At 47.4% G+C, this 22,308-nt stretch overlaps 1 protein-coding gene across 2 annotated transcripts in view; it reads left to right on the top strand.

Moving 5' to 3' along the window:
* Positions 1–22,308, top strand: part of ADAM12 (ADAM metallopeptidase domain 12) — a 340,207-nt gene that overhangs the window by 198,056 nt on the left and 119,843 nt on the right. For both annotated transcript variants that reach the window (XM_029932773.1, XM_029932774.1), the window contains exon 4: positions 8,636–8,714. In XM_029932773.1, the coding sequence (XP_029788633.1) occupies positions 8,636–8,714 (79 nt within the window). The remainder of the gene's footprint in view (positions 1–8,635; positions 8,715–22,308) is intronic.

The following is a 22,308-nucleotide window of genomic DNA, read 5'->3' as shown; positions in this document are numbered from 1 at the left end:
GGAGGATGGAGAAAGGGATCCCAGAGGTAACAATGAGAATGTGGGCTTTTGGGGTTTTTTTTGTTTTGTTTTTTTTGGGGGGTTTTTTTGCTCTCCTATGTTTGGAGGAATAAAATATTCATTTTGATGAAACCCATCTCCAACAATATAACTAAATTATATAATAGTAAATTTAGAGTGGAGTCATTTCAATATTGACTTAAAAGGGCAACTTGGGGTAATTTTTTTATTTCAATCCACAAATCATTTCAGAAACGTAAGAAATTTTATAAGGAAAAATGTTACCTACATCACAGTATTTTAAAACATTTTCTAATGTTTATTTTTGCGAGAGAGAGAGAGAGAGCACACGTGGGGGAGAGGCAGAGAGAGAGGGAAACACAGAATCTGAAGCAGGCTCTAGGCTCTGAGCTGTCAGCACAGAGCCCGACATGGGGGCTCGAACCCACAGACTACGAGATCATGACCTGAGCCAAAGTCGAATGCTTAACCAACTGAGCCACCCAGGCGTCCCTACATCATACTGTTTTAATGTCAATCATAAATGATCACTTCTAGCCACATATACTCAAAGACTTTGAAATTGGAAAATACAGTGTTCAACTGGAAAGGATGAGATTCTTCCTTTTCACCTGTAGACCTTTCTTCCTTCCTTAGAAAGGCCTGGATTGCTATCTCCTTCCCTATTATGACCATTTTGCTGCATCCCAAAGGTTTTGGACCATTGTGTTTTCATTTTTATTGGCTTCCATGTACTTTTTTATTCCCTCTTTAATTTTTTGGTTAACCCATTCATTCTTTAGTACAATAGTCTTTAATCTCCAAGTATTTGTAGTCTTTCTAAATTTCTTCCTGTGGTTGATTTCATGTTTCATAACATGGTCTGAAAATTTGCACAGTATGATATTGATCTTTTTGTATTCGTTGAGGGCTGGTTTGTGACGTAATAGGTGATCAGCTCTGCACTTGAGAAGAACGTGTATTCAGCTGCTTTAGGATGAAATGTTCTGAATAGATCTGTTAAGTCCATCTGGTCTCGTGTGTCATTTAAAGCCATTGTTTCCTTGTTGGTGTTCTGCTTGGATGAGCTGTCCATTGCTGTCACCGGGGTGATAAAGTCCTCTTCTGTTCTTGTATTATTATCAATGAGTTTCTTTATGTCATGATTAATTGATTTATACATTTGGGTACTTTCAAGTTGGGGACATAAATATGCCTAAAGAAAGCGTGTGCTGTCTTCAACCCCAAGCCACTCTCTCAACCTTAGACTCTGGGGGTCAGCTGCTTGCTGGACATCCAAGAGCACATCTGCCAGGTACCTGGCACTCCACGTGGCCAGGCTGGAACTCACCATCTCTTTCCCCCCTGTATGAACTCCCCCATCTCAGGTGTCAAGTGAGGGGACAGAATTAGCACCCTCAGCTTGTCCCCTCATCTGTATTTCCCATCCCAAAAGCTTATATCTTGGTCTGGCCATTTGTTTGGACACTCACACCAACTTCCTCTAAGTAACCCTCCTGCTGCTGTTGTTTCTTTGTCCCGAAGTCTTATCTTTGTCCCGAAGTCATGGCTGTCAGAGCGGCCCTTGGAGCCAACTCCAGAGCTTGTGTCTGCTCGGGTCACTGCCACATTGAATGGCTCCCATAACACGGAATGAAGTCAGCAATATTTGCAACTTGGAGGACTAGTCCCCAGCCTGCCTATCTGAGCAGCACTGTGTCTGCTTCCTTCAAACTTTACACCCAAACCCTGGAACTCTACATGGCTTCACATTTCCCGTGCCCAGCCCCCACTAGCATCCTCTTCCTGTACATTCCATGCCTTGGAGAAAGTAGTTACCCCTATCTGGAATTGTCTCTTCCTCATTTCTCTCCATCTCCTGCCTCACTACCTCCTCGCACTTGACTTCTTCTCCATCTTTCATGACTCACTTGGGTACCACCTCCCTCAGGCTGGCGGCTGGCTTAGAGGCCTTTCCTTGAGCTCCCGCAATGCCTTGGACATCTCTCTACCATGGAGCTTGTGTTACTCTGCATCTGTCTTTCACCAGTCGGTGGGCTTGCGGGGTGTCTTATTCCCAGTGTCCAGCACAATAAATATTAAATGAGAGAATATTGAGGTATCACTTGTAGTAGCAAAACATATGGAAAATAGCAAAATCGACTCCCGGCATTTTATTTTCTGGTGTAAGGAGGAACAGAATTCCTTGTTAGATCAGCTAATCTAATAAGCAGAGAAGAATGTTCTCATGAAATTATGCATTCACCTTCTGTTTTCATTTGCTGACATAGAGAATCCATCTAATTGGATTTTCTCCTTGGGGAAATCTAAAAGAAATGGGTTCCTTGCTATTGCATTTCCAATATGGCCATTGTCCATCTCCTCTCTTTTCTCATGGGAACTTTGACTTCTAGCCCCTTTTAAATTAGACACACATCTGAGAAAGCCTCAAGTGAGCACATTTTCAGTTGCAGCCATGGCTTCTCAGCAAGTCATAGTCCCTGAGAAAGGCATGGGACCCGGGTTATCCAGGGTGAGAGGGATCAGTCCTAGACAAAAAGGATATGCCTACAGCATTCACCTGAAACTCAGTCATCCATCCGTTCCTCCATCCATCCGCTTGTCCGTCTGTCACTCCACTCGACACATCCTCACCCAGCCCTTAGCACGGCACCTGCCTCAGACCCTCTGTACATGTCTCCTGAGCGGCCTGTAAGGGCAGCACCACACAGTGGTTAAGAGTGCAAGTTCTGGGGCGCCTGGGGGGCTCCAGTAGGTGGAGCGTCCGACTTCGGCTCAGGTCATGATCTCACAGTTTGTGACTTCGAGTCCGCATCGGGCTCTGTGCTGACAGCTCAGAGCCTGGAGTCTGCTTCAGATTCTGTGTGTGTGTCTCTCTCTGCCCCTCCCTGACGTGTTCTCGTTCTCTCTCTCTCTCTTTCTCTCTCTCTCTCTCTCACATAAATAAACATTAAATTTTTTTTTTAACAAGTGCAAGTTCTGCTCCAAAATCACTTAGTGCAGCCACAGATGGTATGACCTTGGGTGGATCACTTAACCTCCCTGTATCTCAGTTTCCTTATTTAAATGGGGACAAAATGGTGTCTGACCCACAGAACCAGTACTAGGGACTATCAGGATTCAATGAGACGCACCTGGGGGGGGGGTGGTCACGGGACCACAAGGCCGAGTAAAGAGCCTCCTGTGGCTTATACTCCTAGGGGGATGCAGACAAGTAAGGAAACCAAGGGGGTTCAAGGAGGTGCGGGTGGTGGTGACGGAGGCCACTTCAGTAAGATGATCAGGAAAGGCCCGTCAGCAAAGACGCCTCAACTACTACCTGAAGGATGAACGAAGTGGAGCCATGACAAGCCATGTGGGGACTGTGCTGAGCGCAGGGCACGGCAAGTCCAAAGGCTCTAAGTAGGATAGGGTGTGACATGTTCTAGAATGTTCCGGGAGGCAGTGTTGGCTGGGGCAGACTGCATCACAGGAAAGAAGGCACGGTATGTTGGGAGGGTAAAGCTGTGAGCGCATGGGAGGGCATGGAAGGCATTGGGAATTCATTCCAAGTGCAGTGAGAAGGCGGTTAAGCAGGGGAGCACGTGACCCCAAAGTGGGCCCCTGACGGCTCCATCACTGCCCAGGGGTCCTCACGGCCTGAGGGGAATGCGAGGGGGGCTTTCTGGCACTGAGAGGTCAGCAGGGCAAGTGGGGTGGGTCCCGTTGTGTGGTGTGTGGCCCACGGACACCCCCTCCCTGGACCCCTCCTGGGGAAGCGCACCCTATGGCTCACGTGTGGCAGAGGTCCTCAGAGGCCGTGCCAGGCGGCTTCCCTCCGTCTTCTGTCTCAGTCCCTCAGGTGACGCCTCTCTGAGCCCAGGATGCCAGGCCGAGCCCGGAGCACCTGAGCGTCTGCTCTGACCGCATGGCTCCCTCCATCTGCAAAGGTTAACGCCTTGTACCTTGTGCCCAAGGCCGTCTCTTTCCCACCTTCTAGGAGGACAACTCAGAAAGGAGCGTGTCCTCAATGTCAGCTTCCGGCGACATGCTCAGGCGTTACTCAGCAGCCAAAGGAAACAACCGTCTTGTTTAAGAACTCTCTAGAGCTCAGCGTATGACTGAGATGGTGTTTCTGCTTCAGGGATATTTGGGCAACAAGGAAAAGCAGGTTTTCTAAGGCAGAAGTATCCCCACGTCTTTGCGTGACTGTACGGAGTCCCATTTTGAAACCTCACCACTGGTGTTTCTGCTGCTGTGCCCCAAGATCCCTCTTGTCCACAGGTTCGCTGACTGTCCTCCAGCGAAGGCTCGCCTCCAATTCCCGGCTTTCCTGGCGGGTTTCCTGTGTCCCCCGCATGAAGCGAGTCTCCTCGCACATCCATCCCAACCTGCTTTCAGTTAGACAGCCTTAAAATCTCGTCTCTTTGTGTTATAAATTAGATCTCTACAGATTCCAGGGTGTGTCGCTCCTCTTAGTATGAGGTTATTCAAAATAAGGATCCATGGGGCCCCTGGGTGGCTCAGTCAGTCGAGCGTCTGACTTCGGCTTAGGTCGTGACCTCACAGTTTGTGAGTTTGAGCCCCGGTTCCGGCTCCGTGCTGACAGCTCCGAGCCTGGAGCCTGGAGCCTGCTTCGGATCCCGTGTCTCCCTCTCTCGGACTCTCCCCCACTTGCACTCTCATAAATAAATAAACATTTTAAAAAAACAAGGATCCAGCACTGTTTAGAGCAGAACTACTAAAGTATGAACTATAAATAGAAGCAAAATAATAAAATTAGGAATGAACAGTAATAGAAGTAATAACAGTATAACTTGAATTGTATTCTGTCTGCTTTGTCTCCTCTGTGATCTTGAAGCTGACCAAGCCCGCTTTTCCCGGGAGCACTGGGGCTGTTGTGGGCCCTTCCTCGTGCAGCCTTGACTCCTCCTCCTCCTCACCTCCCCTGCGCTCTGTGCATCCTCCTGCCTGCCCCCCCACCCCCGCCACAGCTCTGTCTCGCCCCTTCTCTGCCCCATTTTTCAGCCTCTCCCTTTAGATCCCCATCCTCCTCAAGCCCCTGACTCTTGATTTCACCTCCCATCTCTGCTTCCCTTTGGAACCACTCTCTGGGAAGATGCTTTGACCATTTCTGCCCCCACCTCTGTGGCCTCCCTTGCAGCTGCCCTTGTCAAGGTCGCCAGCCTCCCACGCTTCCCTGCCCTGACCCCGCCCACTCCAGCAGGGCGGAAGCCTCCCCGGAGGTGAGCCTGCCCAGAGGATCCTCGGAAAGCTCACAGGGGGGACACTTAGAGGAGGAGGATCGGAGACCAAAAGCTTGGGGGAGGCTGGCCTCAGGCGCCACCTGTGCGCTTCCGGGCAGAGTGGGGGCAGGGCAGGAGGATCCTGTACCTCTTATCAGTGAGCGTGAGAGGTCGTGTGCTTTGTGGTTTTGGCGCACGCCTCCCCAGCACTCGCTGGGGAGGCCCCGCTGGTAAGTGGAGCACAGGTCAGCCCTCTGGAAGGGGCTAACTGATAGGTAGACATCTAAATGTATTGAAATCCATGTAAAGCAGGGAAATTACTTTCAGTTCTGGACTCGGCTGGGAGAGGAGCTAAAGACACTGACTGTAAGGAAAGTAGTCCTCACCTGTTTCATCAAAAACTTCCTGCTTGTTTCCTCCCTACCGATTTGTCAGCACGCTGGATGCAGATCCTAACTCAAGACAACGGAAGCCAAGGAGAGGGGGTTATGGAGGAGGAAGGGGAGAGGCGGAGTGGGTCCCCAGCACGTGTGGAAAGCCTCCCGCTTCCTCCCCTTTGCCAGAGCTGAGTGGTGGCTGTCTGGGCAGCGTCCTCGTAAAGCAGGGGACCAGGCTGAGGGCAGCCCTGTGAGCGTCTTCTTGGAGCTTTGAGGACAGAGAGGCACGACGTCCTCCCCGGCAGCGCCAGCTCACAGCATGCTGCAGGGAAGAGTGCTGGTGGGCTGGCTCGGTTCACACCGCATGTCTGGACAGGGGGTGGGAAGCGGGGGGGGGGGGGGGGGGGGGGGGGGGGGGGGGGGGGGGGGGGGGGGGGGGGGGGGGGGGGGGGCAGAGGAATAAAGAGAGAGAGAGAGAGAGAGAGAGAGAGAGAGAGAGAATCTCAAGCAGGCTCCATGCTCAGCACAGGGCCCGACACGGGGCTCGATCCCAGTCCCAAGGATCATGACCTGAGCCGAAATCAAAACTCAGCCAGCCAGGTGCCCCCATGCATCTGACTCTCGATTCTGGCTCAGGTCATGATCTCACAGGTGTGAGACTGAGGCCCACACCGGGCTCCTCGCTGGGCGTGGAGCCTGCTAGGGATTCTTACTCTCTCTCTTCCTCTGCCCCTCCCACACACGTGCCCACTCTCATTCTCTGTCTCTCAAAATAATTTAATTTAGTTTAGAAAACGATAATAAGATGAGATAAGATAAAGCCTCCCGACTCCTCATTGTCCAGGCAGATACAGCCCAGGCTCCACACGGGACCCTTTCCCGTCTCATACCAACCTGGTTCCCCAGGGTTTGAACCACAGGTCTCCTGGCCTCGCCATCTTCCACCCGGAGCTCCCTTCTGCCGCCACCCCTCCTCTGTCCGGCCAGCGGCCTCTCCGTCTGCAGGCTTCCTGCTTCTCCTTCCACGGCATCCCACCTACTGCCTTCCGTTCGCCCAGTAAGAGGGTCCTTACCTCTGTGGCAGCCGTCCCCACACTGCGTTTCCTGTCACCCCACCAGGCCAGCGTCCTTCTTTATCTTTGTATCACAGCAGCTAGCACAGCACCTAGCACATAGTAGGTGTGTGCCGGAGTCCAGCTCCAGCAGGTCCAGGGTCCCCCAAAGGAGGACGGTGTCGGCCAAAGAGAGAGTAAGAGAGCCTTGCGTTTCGTTCTGATCCCCAGACAGGCACCCCTGCCCACCTGGCAGGTGTCTCTACCATTCTGGCAGGCATCTCTGCCCTGTCTGGTTCTCAAGTTTTATTTATGGCAAAAGGTACAAGAACCAGAAAGAGCAGTAAATGATTTCTCATAGATAAGTTTTACAGTTTTCCAGGACATAGGTTCTGCAGAAGTTACAATTCTAGTAGTAATGACTGTCATAAAAAACTTAGCTACAGGCACTCATGGTGTCATAGGTATTTTTTACAAAACCTCAAGTCTGGCCTTAAGGAAGCGACCTTTAACCAAGAGGCAAACAGCATTGTTTAGTAAAGGTCAGTTTTTTATGAATAAGGGTCATTAGGCTGTTTATAACTCTAAGAGAGAATTCTCAGAAAAACAGGTTCTCAGGAGACATAATGCCTGCTCTCACCGTTCCAAAGATGATGGATACGTTTTATTGCAGGAGTGACTTTCACAAAGGCGTTCAGGCCCAGAAGGTAGTCAGTTATTAGTTAATTGCTTAGGGGAAAGTTAGGGTGTATCTAGTTTACTTATCTTTTCCCTGATCAGGTACTATCATGCCTCAGGGACAGGGCAGGAAGACAGGCCACTCCTGACACTAATCAGCAAAGCCCTCTGAGGTTTGGTGCCCAAGCAGAAATGAAAAGTCTCAAGAGGGTAGATTTTGGGAGCTATCTGGGGGCAAGAGACCGTGCAAACTTGCCATACCTTCACCAGGAATTTTCACTCTACTGGTGAGTTCAAATAGCTCCCAACAGGCGTGCAGGAAATATGTGTCGTAGTTATGCTGAAAAGAGCAAAATAGTGCATATGACCAAAGAAATTGCACCGAATGAAACTCCTGCTCTGCTATCATCGCTGAAGCCCTAGTCAACCACGTACAATTTTAGTTGGTTAAAAGGGGCTTTTTCTCCTTTTACTTAATCTTAGGATTTCAGTCTTGGGGCACCTGGGGGGCTCGGTCGGTTCAGAGCCCAACTCTTGATCTCAGCTCAGGTCATGATGTCACAGTTTGTGAGTTGGAGCCCTGCATCAGGCTCTGTGCTGACAGTTCATAAAGATGGCTTGGGATTCTCTCTCTCTCTCTCTCTCTCTCTCTGCCCCTCACCATCTCTCTCTTCCTCCCTTCCCCCCCTTTCTCTCTCTCAAAATAAATAAAATAAAATAAAAATTTTGACTTCAGAATTTCGGGGTATCCGAAACCGTTTTTCCTCACCTCCTAAGCACTGCTTTCAGCATTTCCGAGTTGTCCTAAACGCTCCTTTGACCTGTTAACACCGAGAGCCGGCTCTCTCGCCTCAGGCAGTACCAGCAGGGGTGATAGTGAGGGTCCAGAATTATTTCCCAACAGGTGGCTTAGCCATTGATGCTAGATGGCGGAGCCTTGTGACTGCTGGGCAGGTGACTCTGCCAGCTCGGAAATCTGCTCATGCTGTCCGTAGAAGAGTGTTCGCCCATGTGCGTGTCCACGGGTGCGCATGCGTGTTGTGTGTTAGAAGAAGGAGGGGAGGGGCGTGAGGGAGGGCTCCACGTGTACTGTCGGAGCTGCTGTTCCAAGCCCACGTGTCTGAATCCCGCCAGCCTGGGACTCCTCCTGACTCCTTCCCGAATAGGTGGAAAGGCCTTTGGGAGCCCCAGGGGGCCATCTGCAAAATAAGGATGGGTCCGATGCGCACTGCCCTGATGGCCTCCCCACTCATCCTTTTCTGTTGTTTCTCTTTCTCCACAGAGGTCTCATTGCTAACAGCTTCACGGAGACTCATTATCTGCAAGACGGCACTGACGTCTCCCTCACTCGAAATTACACGGTAAGCCCGGCAGCCACACCACCATGCTGTCAAATCTGCGCTTCAGCTCTGTCGCTGTTTTATTCTCCGGGAAGCCACAGGCCCAGACTCTCCACTTAGATACCAGAAGGCGCCCAGGCATCACGTAGGTTTTGGGCATTCCATTGTGACTCCAGGAAAACTCGGCCTTGGCCAGCTCTGTGCCAGGACAGTCCCTGGAGACATGGCCGACCTCAAAACCCCCTTCTAATAACTAGGGGATGCTCAGTTGGGCAAATCCTGTCTAGAAAACCTAGCCACGTTTCAAGATGCCTTGGAAAGCCGTTGTCCCCGGGCTGAACTCAGCTGGGTTATACTTTAAAGTACTTTTAAAAAATTCAAAGTAAAACTGACTCTGCTTAACCTATAGATGTAATCTCCCTATTAAAAGCATATCCACCGGGTATAAATGTGTAAGCCATTTATTTATAGGAATGATAAATCCACCATAAACACTATGATTCTATACCATGCTGGTTACCATCATATGACATTTATCTAGCTTTCCTGGCATTTGAAGTTTTATGTGTATCTTGCCCAAAATGCTAATTTTATTTGTTCCTTTCACAAGTGTTTCCTGTGTATTCTGTGTGCTCAGCCTGCGTGCATGTGGGCATTTAAAAAGAGTTGCTGCCCTCTGAGGATTAGGAAACCTAGTTTTTTTCAAAAAGCTGTGGATATTTGTTTCAACAAGAATTAGCTTTGAGGAATGCTTTGCGTTTGCAACTGAAGTGTGGCCAAGCAGCCATTATCGACTTCCAGGTGTGTCCCTTTCTTTATCCTTTGTGTGCCGTGTGGCACTTACAAACTGATGCCTTCAGACTCAACGATTTGGTGGAATGCCCTGCTACCGACCTTCCAGCCTGCAGAAAGCACATAGGAATCTGGATATAATACAGCCATGTGTGAACTTGTGTTACTACCTGGCCAAATTTAAGAGAGAGTCCAAAAAATCCCCAAGAGGCAAAGACAAAGAAAGGGCATAGGCTCAGAGCAGTAGGCTGGTGAGCTGGGGTCGTGGGACCTCAAAGGGCTACTCGGGTCCAGAGAGAGAACCTGGTGCTTAGGGCCAGGGACAAGACAAGTGGGCGTCTACATGTGAGAGGCTTACAAAAGCTGGGCCCCCAGGGAGCTGCTTCCTCTGAGGGAAAGGGACAACAGCATCCAGTCTGGAGAAGGGACAACAGAGAGAACTGTCCCAAGTTGTCCTGGGTTGAAGAAATATCTCATAAAAATAGAGGATTGAAAGCCCAGCTAGCTTATCAGCACATTTGCAATGGCGCGGGCTGGTATTTAAATGTCTGATACCTGCATAGAAATGCAACTCCCGGTCAATACATTAACCTCCAAACTGGTCCCAAATCAGTAATCCTGGGTCCTCTGGACCCAAGCTGATTCCAATATATAAAAGCCAAAATAGTAGAAATTGAGATATGTCTACAGCCCTGATCACATGAGATGCCCATACCAAAAAGAAAGAATAATAAAAATATGAAAGGTGAGCCCCAAGTGAAAATTGCGAAACACACAGTGAGAAAAGACACAGTAAGTGACCGTCAGTGGACAAGAGGAACAAGAGAATCAGCACCCCGGGGAATGTAAGACAATACAAAACTCAGCGAAAATTGTAAATACTTGAAAGAGAACAGAATATACCTGATAGAAATTCCAGAGTGAAAATACAGAAAGAAAGAAAATCGGAAAGAAGCAATGTTTAAACAGTGTGATGATGAATGTTCCGGAACTGGAGAAAGACATGCATCCCAAACAGGAAAAATAAAAAGCAGACTCACTCCAGGCTGGCTTGTAGTAAAACTGCAGACCCCGAAAGATGAAATTGTAAAAACCCCTGAGAGAAAAGAGACATTTGTGCAAAATGACAATTGCACTGACAACAGACATCTCGTTAGCAACTATGAAATTAGAATCGAGAGAGCCACGGGAAAATTATTAAAATAATAGGAAAATACATTTACCTACAAAGACAAGAGAAGTAAGAATGAAGTGGAACCCAAGAGACAAGGATAGGCTGTTAGAGGTCATAGGAAGCAAAACCATTGCATGTGAATAAATCTAAGTAAGCTATTTAAGATAATAATTATAAAAATAATGACTAAATTTGGATAGTTTAAGACAAGATGAGCAAACATTTAAAACAGTTTAAGATTTTGTTTTGTACTTGAGAATAATAGAGATACTGATTAACTTTAGATTTTGATAAATATGTATCTTGTGAATTTAAGTATAGCCTCTTAAATAATAGGAGAGCAGAATGTATAATTACAAACAATAGATGGTTACAAAAATAGTTTATCAGGGCAGGAAAGAAGGAAAAGGATTTGAAAAGCAGAGTAAATATAAAACACAAAATAATTAGCTCAAAATGAGTCAACATATTACTCTAATTATATGTAAATAGACTGAATCTGTTTGTTAAAGTAAAAACAGATTATCCACTTAGAACTTAAAATAAAATCCAGCTACATAATTTTTACAAGATTCACACTCAAAATACTAAATGGTTCTGAAAGGAATGGAAAGTATATAGTAGACAAATACTAATGCAAGAAAGCTACTGTCATAGTATTAATATCAGACAGACCTTAAGGCAAAAAAAAAGACATTATTATGGATAAAGGGACTGATTGCTTAATGACAAAAAGGAGCAATTCAATAATATGGCAAAATACTTGTGAACCTATATGTACCAATAAATAGCCTTAAAACATGCGAAGCAATAATCAAAACAATCACAATAAACTACAAGTCCACAGCCTGAGAGGGAGACTTAAATATACCTCTCTCATAAATGAAGATTTTAAAAGATGAGCAGAAATTAATGAGAAGGAAGACCAAAACAATGGAAAGATTCAATTAAGCCAAAATATAGTTCTTTGAAAATATTAATGAAATGAACAAAACCCAAAGCTAATCAAGAAGAAAGAAAACTTCCCAAGTAACAGTATTAGTAACACAAAGATGGATGTAACTATTGCCATACAGGGATTTTGAGAATCACAAGAATGTTATGAACAGCACTAACCATTTTCTTAAAAAAGTAATTTCTTAGGGAGCCTGGACAGCTCACTCGGTTGAGTATCTGACTCTTGATTTCAGCTCAGCTCTGATCCCAGGGTCGTAGGATCAAGCCCCACATTGGGCTCCACACTGAACACAGGGCCAACTTGGGATTATCTCCCTCTCTTCCTTTCTCCCTCTCCCCTGCTGGGTCCCTCTCTCTAAAAATAAATAAATAAATAAAAGTATTTTAAAAACTTGCTCACCCCCAATATATCAAACCCAAATATTTTATCAAGTAACTTTTACCAAACCTATAAAGAACAAAGAGTTCCTAAGAATTAAAAAAAAAAATGTTAAGGGAAAAAAGAGGAACTACAAAAATCAGAAAAAAATGCATCCGCAACATGAATATCATAGACTAGTTTCCATTATGAACATAGTTGCAAAAATCCTAAGTAAAATATTAACAAATCATATTCAGCACATATTTTTGAAAATGCTTTATGACCAAATGGTTCTATACAAGAAATGCAAAGATAGTTCAATATCAGTAGATCTAATAATATAATTTGATGTATTAATATCTTTAGATGAAAATTATTTTAATTGATATTATTTCTTCAAATATAATCCATGTTACTTATTATGTAGATTATAAGCGCTCTTCTGGGTGGAGAATGGTCCTTATATCCCCTTTCTATCCCCGTAGGGCCTCACACAGCATCTTGTATAGACTAGGCTTTCCAAAAATGATTCATTTAGCCACTGCAACATCCTGGTTGATGCCATCCAGAATTCATTCCTTCACTTATTCATCCCTCAGCAAACATTTATTAACCACTTTCTGTGTGTTACGCTATGAGGTTATAGGTTGAATAAAGTATATTCTTTGGCATATAAATTCTACTCAAGAGGTAGAGTGCTTACAAAATTTGAAAATATTTATGTTTTAGTATAATCACTACCATAGATATGTACAAAATACCGTTGCAGCATTGCCAAGTCCATGGTTAGTTTTAACTCGTTGAAGGCCATCTTACTAAAGAAATTATACTGAAGTCTCTAAGAATGAGTATGTAAGAGAGAGGTTGGTATGAAACCCTTTGGTACTAAAAAGGTTTGACTTTATCTTAGTGAAAATTGGAAGCTATAGGAAGTTTCCGTACAGGGGAAACTTGAACAACATTGTTCAGTTCTGTGCTTTAGAAAGGATCTCTGATGGCAGAATGGAAGAAAGATTGGCAGGATTACCGACAGACCGAAGCCAAGAAAGTCTGTTAGGGACCAAATGTGGTTGTTGAAGGTTTTGCCCGCAGAAGTAGACTTGCAATGGTTGGTCGGTTGCTCATTCAAGTCAAGAAAACTTGAAGAGGCAAGATCTGGTGACAGTGGACAAGGGAGGTGTCACCAACAGTGCTTGCTCCCTTCCACTTGAGCTCTCCAGTGGACCATGTATTTTCACTGGCACCATTAAGGAGCACTTGCTGGTTTGGGAAGACATAGGGGACAATGAAGATGGGATTGTCCCTGTTGAGTTTGTAACGAGTCAGCCAGGTAAAGGTGTTCATGAATCTGGAATCCAGGAGAAAGATGGAGGCCAGAAATGAAGACCTGAGGATCGACCTCAGATATAAGTAAGAATTAGTGCCACTGGACTTTCTCTTTTTCCTCCTAGGATGCTCTCATTTAAAGTATGCTTTTGTAGTTTTCACTGAGGCTTATTCCCACAGTGTAACTGCTGTTCCAAATAGAAACAGGAAAAAGAGCTTACAAATACTATGACAATAGGCTTGAGTCCTCCACACATCCTTCCTATGTGAGGGCGAGTCCTACTCCTACTCGGCTACACCCATCTTACGGGAGGCTGAGTGGCACTCCTCTAACATGGACACACCCAGAATGTGTGCGGTATGCTTCCAACATTACTTTACCAGTTTTGTGGTTTTAATTTCAAGCTCTTAATAACTTTCATATTCTTAGGCAGTTTTGCCCTTTCTTCTCATTTGAGAAGGCAAATATGATCAGAGAGGGCAGCTAGAGGACTAGGTAAGCAAGGGCCTGACAGCTGCTGGGTTGGTTAGGGACTCGTAGGGTGTGGGCAAATGGCTTCGAATGCAGGCATCTTAGAGACTAGCTGAATGGCAGGGTGCCAGACTGCTAGCAGTAGTCTCTCTGTGGGGAGAGATGCTGTATTTTTCTATTTTCTGTGATTGTTGTGTGTATATGGGTGAGGGATTAAATTTTTCTTTCTTCTCATTTTTCTACAAGGTCACTGGACAAACGGGCAAATGTCTGCTCCATCTACCCACCCCTCACTCTTCTGCATATGTCTTTTTTTAATTATTATTTTGAAAGAGAGAAAGGGAGGAGGGAGGGTCTTAGAGAGAGGGACAGAGAGAAAATCCAAGCAGGCTCTGCATTGTCAGCGCAGCGCCTAACACAGGGCTCAAACCCTCAAACCGTGAGATCATGACCTGAGCCAAAATCAAGTGTCATACACTTAACCAACTGAGTCACCCAGATGCCCCTGCAAGTGTCTTTTTAAGGAAAGGACGGTAGGATCGAGCAGGCCTGAGAACCTGGTCCCTGCTCCCTGGGGAGCAGCGGGGAGGCCATGCTTGGAAGGGCCATGAGACTAGTTTTGCTGTCCTCACTCAGTCCCTCATGGTGGCTGAGGCTCGCCCACTCGTCCATGGAGTGTTCCCAATGACAGTATTCTGCCGCCCCAGCCCCTCCCCAGGAGGGGCCCCAGGGCTTGGCTGGCAAGGCCAGAGTGGTAGGGATGAAGGTTGGAAATGGCACAAAGCCATTCTTTCCAGGCCTAAGTTGTATCCTCTAACAGAATATACCAGAAGCCCCTTGTGTTGAAGGTAAATAAGCCGAAACTATATTTTGATCTTCCTCTGATTCTTTGGATCTCGCAACCAGAGGTTAATTGAGACCCCCAGACTTCTGGAAACAACAAGCAAGTGTTGCTTTTAAGGTTAGAAAAAGAAGGACTTGGGGCACCTGGGGGGCTCAGTCGGTTGGGTGTCTGACTTCAGCTCAGGTCATGATCTCACAGCTCGTGAGTTCGAGCCCTGTGTTGGGCTCTGTGCCGACAGCTCGGAGCCTGGAGCCTGCTTCGGATTCTGTGTCTCCCTCTCTCTGCCCCTCCCCTGCTTGTGCTCTGTCTCTCAAAAATGAATAAATGTTCAAAAGCTCTTTTTAAAAAAAGAAAGGAAAGGAAAAGAGGACTTGTCTTCTCACAAGCCTCTACCTTCTCCCATTCCTTTCCGGTCCTGAGCCGTCAGCCACGTCATGCAGAGATAAGGTGTGAACAGTCTTAGCCACTGAAGAGCACCCACAGCCCCAGACGGCTGGCCCTGCCAGCAAACCCCGTGAGGAGAGTCCGTGACCTCGTATTATCTTTCATGGTGAGGAGACAGACACAGCTTCTGGGGTTTTGTTTTTATTGAATCAGGCTGCAAAACAAAGCAGAAATGTGCGGACTCATCTTCTTATCCCTAAAAGTCAGCACACAATGAATTTTCCTAAATTTAAGATTATATAGAAAATAAGAACCACTCTTGGCCATAGTACACTTTTTTTTTTTTCTTACATTTCATCTCTCAAACATCAGGGTAAGCTGGTTGACAGGCAGAGTAGTGGCTGATTTTAATTTTGGAAGTAATCGCTTGCCTTTTATCTCTCTATTGCCCTAACAGGATGAAATATTTGTGGCATTATCCTTTGCTGACCACATCTGAGGGAAGATTATGTTTTATATTGTTACTTTTAATAAGGGCTGTGGGAGACCATGCACATGACATTTGTGCATTTGCATCCCAGAAGACTCTGGGAAGGGCCAGAAGCCTCCTGAATGTTCCGTAGAAATGCACCCATCTGCTGCACGTTCGCTAATCGAACACCCCCGCTCTTACAGGCACTATGGCCCCCATTGAGGGCACAGCAAGGGGTCAGTATAGACAAGGGGGCCCACGTGGGGCTGGAGGGAGGAGACTGATATTTTTCTAAGAATCTCAAACCTAATCAACATCTTCTATAAGTGTGCTGAAGGGAAGGCTGAGGGGCTCTATCTGGTCTAAGCAATCATGGAAGTCTTCATGGAGGAAGGAGTGTGTGAACTGATATCTGAAGGTTGAGGAGGGACGAACCAGGGAGACCAGAGAGGGAAGGACATTCCAGTCCGATGCTGAGCTTTCCTCGCAAGCGGATAAGGGTTTAAAAATCGATAGGGGCCAGAGTGTAGAGGCCTTGGAGGCCACAGTAATACATACATTTGTTGTCATGGAGGAACACTGGGAAGCCATATGAGGTCTCAAGCCTGGGGGCGTCATGACCAGTACAGGCTTTGAAAGACCCCCTGGCTGCGGCGCGAAGAGGTACTCAGAGAAAGGAAGAGCAGGGATTCGGCAGGATCGGCCTTCTGGCTCTTGTGGAAAAGCCTAAAGCCCAGGGGAGAGGAGATGGCTGCTGGAGTCAGGGCCATGGAGAAGGAGAAGGGACAATGTCGGCCCTCAGACTCGCGAGCCACACCCAGAAAGATCCCATTTGTCATATGTGCTTCTCCCTGGAAAAACTCATGAGAACATTTGTTTGGCAGATGCCAACAGGGGACCAGCCAGTGTTAACGGAAGCTGGGCATCAGATAGGTGCGGAATCCGATATTTTGGTCAAAAGTATCATTTGGGTGACCTTTCATCCATTTCCGTGGCAAATGCTTCCTCTCAAAAAGGAGTAGAATCTCTGCTGTTGGCTTGGACGAAGCATGTCAGGATGGTCAGCCTCATTCCGTGACAGTTAGAGGGCACTGGGAATGTGTGAAGAGATGGTTCTGGATGTAGGAGGGAAGTCCCAAGTCATTCGACCCATAAGTGTAGCAGGTGTGACAAGGCTCTTAGGAAATGCTTTGAAATGGGTTTAATTTCCCTGCTTTCACGGTACTCTACCCTTGTCCCATCCAGCCGCTCTTCCCAGCTCGCCTCTCTCCCAGAAGGCTGCTCTGTTCTTTCACCGGTGGAGGCGCTGACCACATCCCCATGGCGACCTCCCCCCACTGCATGTTCCCCCCTCTCCTTGTCCACGGACATTCCTGCTGTTCCTGCGTAGGACACTGCCAGCCAGAAGATGCCATAGCCACCTGACATTTCCCCCTCGCTCCAGTCTCACCTAGGTTCAGTCCAGCCCCTCTTCCTGCCTCCGCAATCCTTCTAGAACATCTTTCTATGTGTGCCATTCCCTGTTGCACTTCTTTTGATCCTAAATCGTCAGTAGCTTCCCCAGGACCCCTTCAATCAAGGCCAAACTTCTTAGACCAGTATTCACATTCATCAGCGGTGACATATCTTCCTCTTCATTCATTCATTCATTCATTCATTCACTCACTCATTCCTGTGCTCACTAAACAACAAATGTGCGTTGAATACCCCATATGCCAGCTGACATTAAGCATCAGCAATACACAGGGCATGGTGTAAAGTGCTTTCCATGCCTTTCGTTGGGTGATCCTCACCATAAATCAAGATTTGCTGTGTTTTATACCCAGATGAGGAATCAATCTGAAACCTACAGGGGCTAGGTAACTAGACCAAGCCCACAGCTAATAAGGATGCAAGCCCACGCAGTCTGACTCTAGAATCCGAGCTCTCCACCACTGTGATACAACTGCCTCTGATTCACTTGGAACATTACACTGTAGGGTCTCAGTTATGCGTTCGTGGCTGTGGTGTCTGTCGCCATGGTACCAGTCTGTAAAACTGCAGCAAGGTGGATTAGGGAATGGACTAACATTAATTTGCAAGGAGATACCCAGCAAAGGCTTCTGGGGGAGAGCAGAGGAGGTCCTGCTGACCCGTAGTTCTGGAATGTGGGAGAAGGATGCGTCCAAACAGCCCTCTGGGAGCTCGCCAAGGGCATCACTCCGAAGCCCAAATTGAATCGAGACCAGTAAAGGTCCAGTGCTTTGTGGCAGTTTCTAGAAGGGAGGAGTCTACAATTCCTGTCCTCAGGGGGCACAGTCTGACCACAAATGACATGACGGGCTGACGGCAAGGATACTGTAGGAGCCAAACAATGGAAGGGCCAAATCCATGCGGAGTCTGCAATGAGTTCCCAGAGGAACTCAGGTTTGGGTGAATTTCCTTTGCTAAAGCTGTCAGAGAGGGAGGGCTCTGAGGGAGGCTCTGTCTGGAGGTGGTATGTGCAAGGTTAGGACCACAAGCTAGAGAGGCGGACTGCCCAGGTTCAAGTCCTAGCTGTAGCGCTTAACTGGCTGTGACTATGAACACGGAATAGACACTGACTCTGGCACACGGTCAGGCCTTTGGAAAAGCGAGCCAGCTGTAGCCACTGGTCTGCTTTGATCAATTCACAACCACCCTGGACCATACATCCCTTTGGAAGTCCCTCTATATTGTGATTGCAGGATGAGAAAGTGGGCTGCAAGCAGGAAAGGGTGGGGGGTGCTCTGTGCCAAGCACAGAGTTCCCAAGGTGCGTGTGTCCCCGGGAAGTGGCCACTGGCCCCTCCACGCTCCCTGCCCTGGCTCTTACACACCCCTCCTGCTCGTCTTCGCAGTTCTACAAAGTCCTACACATGCAGGCAGATTTGGGTCTGGGAGGTAGGAACCCGGCCGGAAAACCAGCCCCCTTCTCTCCAGTGCGTCTGTTCTCACGTTCATTCAGCAAAAACACACGGAGCTCGGGCTTAGCACAGTGGAAAATTGAGTTAATGGCATAATGGGTTTCAAATATGTATTTTCATACTCGAGATCCATCACAGCACCTTCCATTTCACAGACGGCTTCCCTGTGTAATGTGTATTTGACCCCTAAAACCCTGGGCAGTTAAGTGTCACTCCCATTTTGCAGATTAAGGACAGAGACTCTTAAGTCTCAAATCCCCAGACTTCCAACTCAGGATCCCTCTCGTGCTCTCGCTCTTGCAGACCTGCTGTTTCCGGGCCCCGTTTGCTGGGAGGTCCCGAGGAACGTGACCCTGATTTCTTAAGCATGTGTTGTTCTCTGATGCAGAATTCCAGCGCAGCACACTAATGGGAATGGCCCCCGAGGTCCGTCCTTTAGAGTCGTTTAACCGGACCTGGTTCTTGTTAGAGCTGAGAGCCGAGGTAGCGCTGGGAGCGTGGGTGTGGTGACTGACTTCTCCGCGTTCCCGTCCCACACGCTCCCGAGGCCAAGGGTAACGTAGCCCAGCCAGAGAATCACACAGGGCTGCAAAATCACTTTGTCCCTCTGCTTGAATGCACTGTCACCTTGTTTTAGTCTCAGACTGACATGTGGTATGTGGGGCCCCGATGTTCCACGTGAGAGAACAAGGCCTAGACACGGCCGTGTGGAAATGCGAGCCAACAGCTCACTCAGTCACACACACGTATGCCCCCACACATGTACACATGTGCACCTGCTCCCACTCAGACACACACACACACACACACACACACACACTCACACTCACCCTTGGACTCCTTCCATCTGCAAGACTGTCCACATGTTTGGCAATGACCTCACTTTCCTAGGGTTCCCCGAGGGCCATTTGCAGGGGGCTCTGCTATCCTTGAGAAGGCCTTGCATCGCCTCTGGGTTTTAGGTAGTAGCTTTTCCTTCCAGAAGAAAGACTCAGGAGGGCGCTTGTTCATGGCAGTGGGACACGGGGTGGGGAAGCCATCTGGCCTGGAGTCAAGAAGCCTACATTTTGGTTCCTGCCGTGCCACTGACCAGCTCTGTGGCCCGAGACAGTGACATAACCAGTCAGGGCCTCAGTTTCCACATCTGCTCAGGAAAGGGGCCGCCTACAAGAGGAAGATTGGCCTTAGACGGCCCGAAGCTCCCTTCCAACTGGAACATTGTGTGATTCAAACCGTAAATCAAGACAGTTTGGCACATTGCATATGGGGCAGGGGGGCGGTGGGGGATAAAATTCCCAAGGAAAAGAGGCATTGAAAATAATTTTCACTCAGCATCCTTCCTCCCAGACTGTCTGCTCACAGCCCTTTTTAATCACAAGGTCAGGCCATTTTTGTTAGCAATTTAGCAGATAAAATTCCTTTCATTCTGGTCCACTGAGAGTTGGGTAACAGAATTTGTACTTCACTCCCCATATGGCAGGGGGTCGAGGGCTACTATTTTCGAGCTCAAGGGTTCTTATTCCATCTTCCTCTTACCCACCATTACATTTGATTGATAGTATTAAACAGAAGGAAAATTTATTTTAGTGGAGTGGGGAAACACATTAGGTTAAGTAATAAGTATATAAAATACATGGTTAGAGGTTTCGTAAAGGAAAAGATGTAATTTTGTGGTTATGCATGTTTGGGACTGTTTTCTGTGTTGTGTTTTGTTGGTAGAAAGGGAATGTATCGGATCAGCAGAACAAGCCCAGACGACGTGCTAATGGGACAATGTCTTGTTCAGCGACGCCTTTACAGACAGGAGTGTGACAAAGAGAGACAGCGGTTGACCCTCTTGAGGCTGTTGAAAGGGAGGCTTTGGGGATGTTTTCAAGGGCAAGTGTTGGGATCCGGAGCTCCAGAACTGATCCCGGACCTCCCTGGGCCTGATGGGTGCCTGCTGGATCTCTCCCTGGTGTGGTCACACTCCCATCCGACCGGCCAGATGTTGGCGAGGCCTCAAGGCCTGGCGGGTTCCTGTCTCGGCGTCAGTCAGCGGGAGGCAACATGGCCCTTAGATATAGAACACTCCCCTGAAGACGCCTGAGCAGGCGCAGCCCCCCCAGCACCTCGGCCACCCCCAGGGGGTGGGGCAAAACTCCCCAGAGAGCAGGAGGCCACCCCTCTCCCACTCCTCATAATCAAAGTCACAGTTAGGTGGCACGTGGTATGATGGGCACGTCTCTCTGAGTTGTGAGTTTATCCACGTGACTGACTGCACGATGAAACCAAAATCCCATTTGTCTGAGCACGTAATGAATCCTGCTGAAAAAATTGGGACCTCATGAAATTACAGTTCTCCTGGAGAATCTGGAATTTGGGGTGCTAGTCATCATGCCTGGTAATCAAAGAAGGTAACCACTGCTTAGATTAGTCAGCAGCGAGCTTGATCGCTGTCTGAAGGTAAATCGAAAGCAGTTTTAGCACCGAGGATTAAGTTATTAGTTCTGGTAATGACTGAGAGACGGGATTGTTTGGGGACCGGTTTCTGAGAGCTAGGATCTGCCCCCCTCTCTTCTATCAGTGGTACTTCACCCTCGTTGGTGAGCTGGAAATTAATTTTATACTAATTTGTTCTCAGCTCATGCTTTAATGAGCGTATATTTCTGGGTGTTTAATTTGAAAGTACGTTTGATAAATAATCTATTACAAAATAAATGGAGACTGAGAACAAATGAGTTTGAAATTTCAGAGGTCAGTAATTAAGATTATTGTCACTATTTGGTTTTTCATTATTTAACCGATACTTAGCTGCCAACTCAACATTTCACATTTCTCCAAAATGAGGCAAGCTCAGCAATGGATGATGGGTAACAGACAAAACCCAAGGTTCTGGTGGCTTCGGACACCTAAACTGAACGTCATCTACTGCCCTGTTGTCTTTCGAGTCTTCTCCACTCTGACATGCCTCCTAGGCACCCAGGACTGAAATCCCCTCGCTGGGCTCCCGCTGGTGCCCTGGGGCATTATAATCCAGTTACACGGAACAGTGTTTACAGAATTGCTATCACACCCCCCACATGTAACGGGTCCAGTTATCTAGAGAGAGGGGACCTTGGAGCCTTGCCAGGGTTATTTCACATGGAAATAAAGAGGCAAGTTGGCAGCGGGACCGGGTGGGCAGCAGGATGTGGCGGGTTGGGAAGGTGTTTCCCACCACCATCCCTGGGCGTTCCTTCCTGAGCCACAGGCACACTGGAGAGCGCAGCCTCGCCCTGCAATCTTCCAGCCCAGGAGAAGTAACCCTTGTCCCTGAGCTGCCAAGCCCCTCCTACACTGCCTCCTGTCTTTGCATGTGCTTTCCTCTGTGAGTAGCTCCCTCTCCTGCCTTCACCCCTGGACCCCTCGCCACCCCCTCTCAGCATTGTCTGGCGGCCAAAAAGAGCCACAGAACCTTCATTGTCTGCAGTCAATATCATCAACAATATAAAAAAATCCAAGATAAACTGTATGTTTATACAAACTGTAAACCAAGCTGATAAGATGGTCTGACCACAAGATAATTTTTTTAAAAAACTAAAGTTTTCCTTCACATTAAAAATAACATAAAGATGTTATAGAAAAGATGTATAAGACATAATAGAAAAAAGATCCTATTTTTGATCTCAGCAAATCGACCCACTGCCTAGGAATAAGCCTAATGAAAACTTTCCAACAGCAGTAGGCAAGAAAATCTAAGACCAGATTGAAGGACATTAAAACAGCCTTATTAATGGAAACATACCATGTACATGAACAGGAAAAATGGATCTCGATGGATTATTAATCACATTATTGATATCCTATTAATGTAATCGCAACAGATTATTACAGAGCTTAAAATTTGATTCTGAAAGTCACCTGGAAGGAAAAAAAAGGCAATAATATC

Source organism: Suricata suricatta, chromosome 2 (genome assembly GCF_006229205.1).
Source record: "Suricata suricatta isolate VVHF042 chromosome 2, meerkat_22Aug2017_6uvM2_HiC, whole genome shotgun sequence".
NCBI lineage: Eukaryota > Metazoa > Chordata > Mammalia > Carnivora > Herpestidae > Suricata > Suricata suricatta.
Note: the sequence above shows the minus strand (reverse complement) of the source record. Positions and strands in the feature narration are given on the sequence as shown.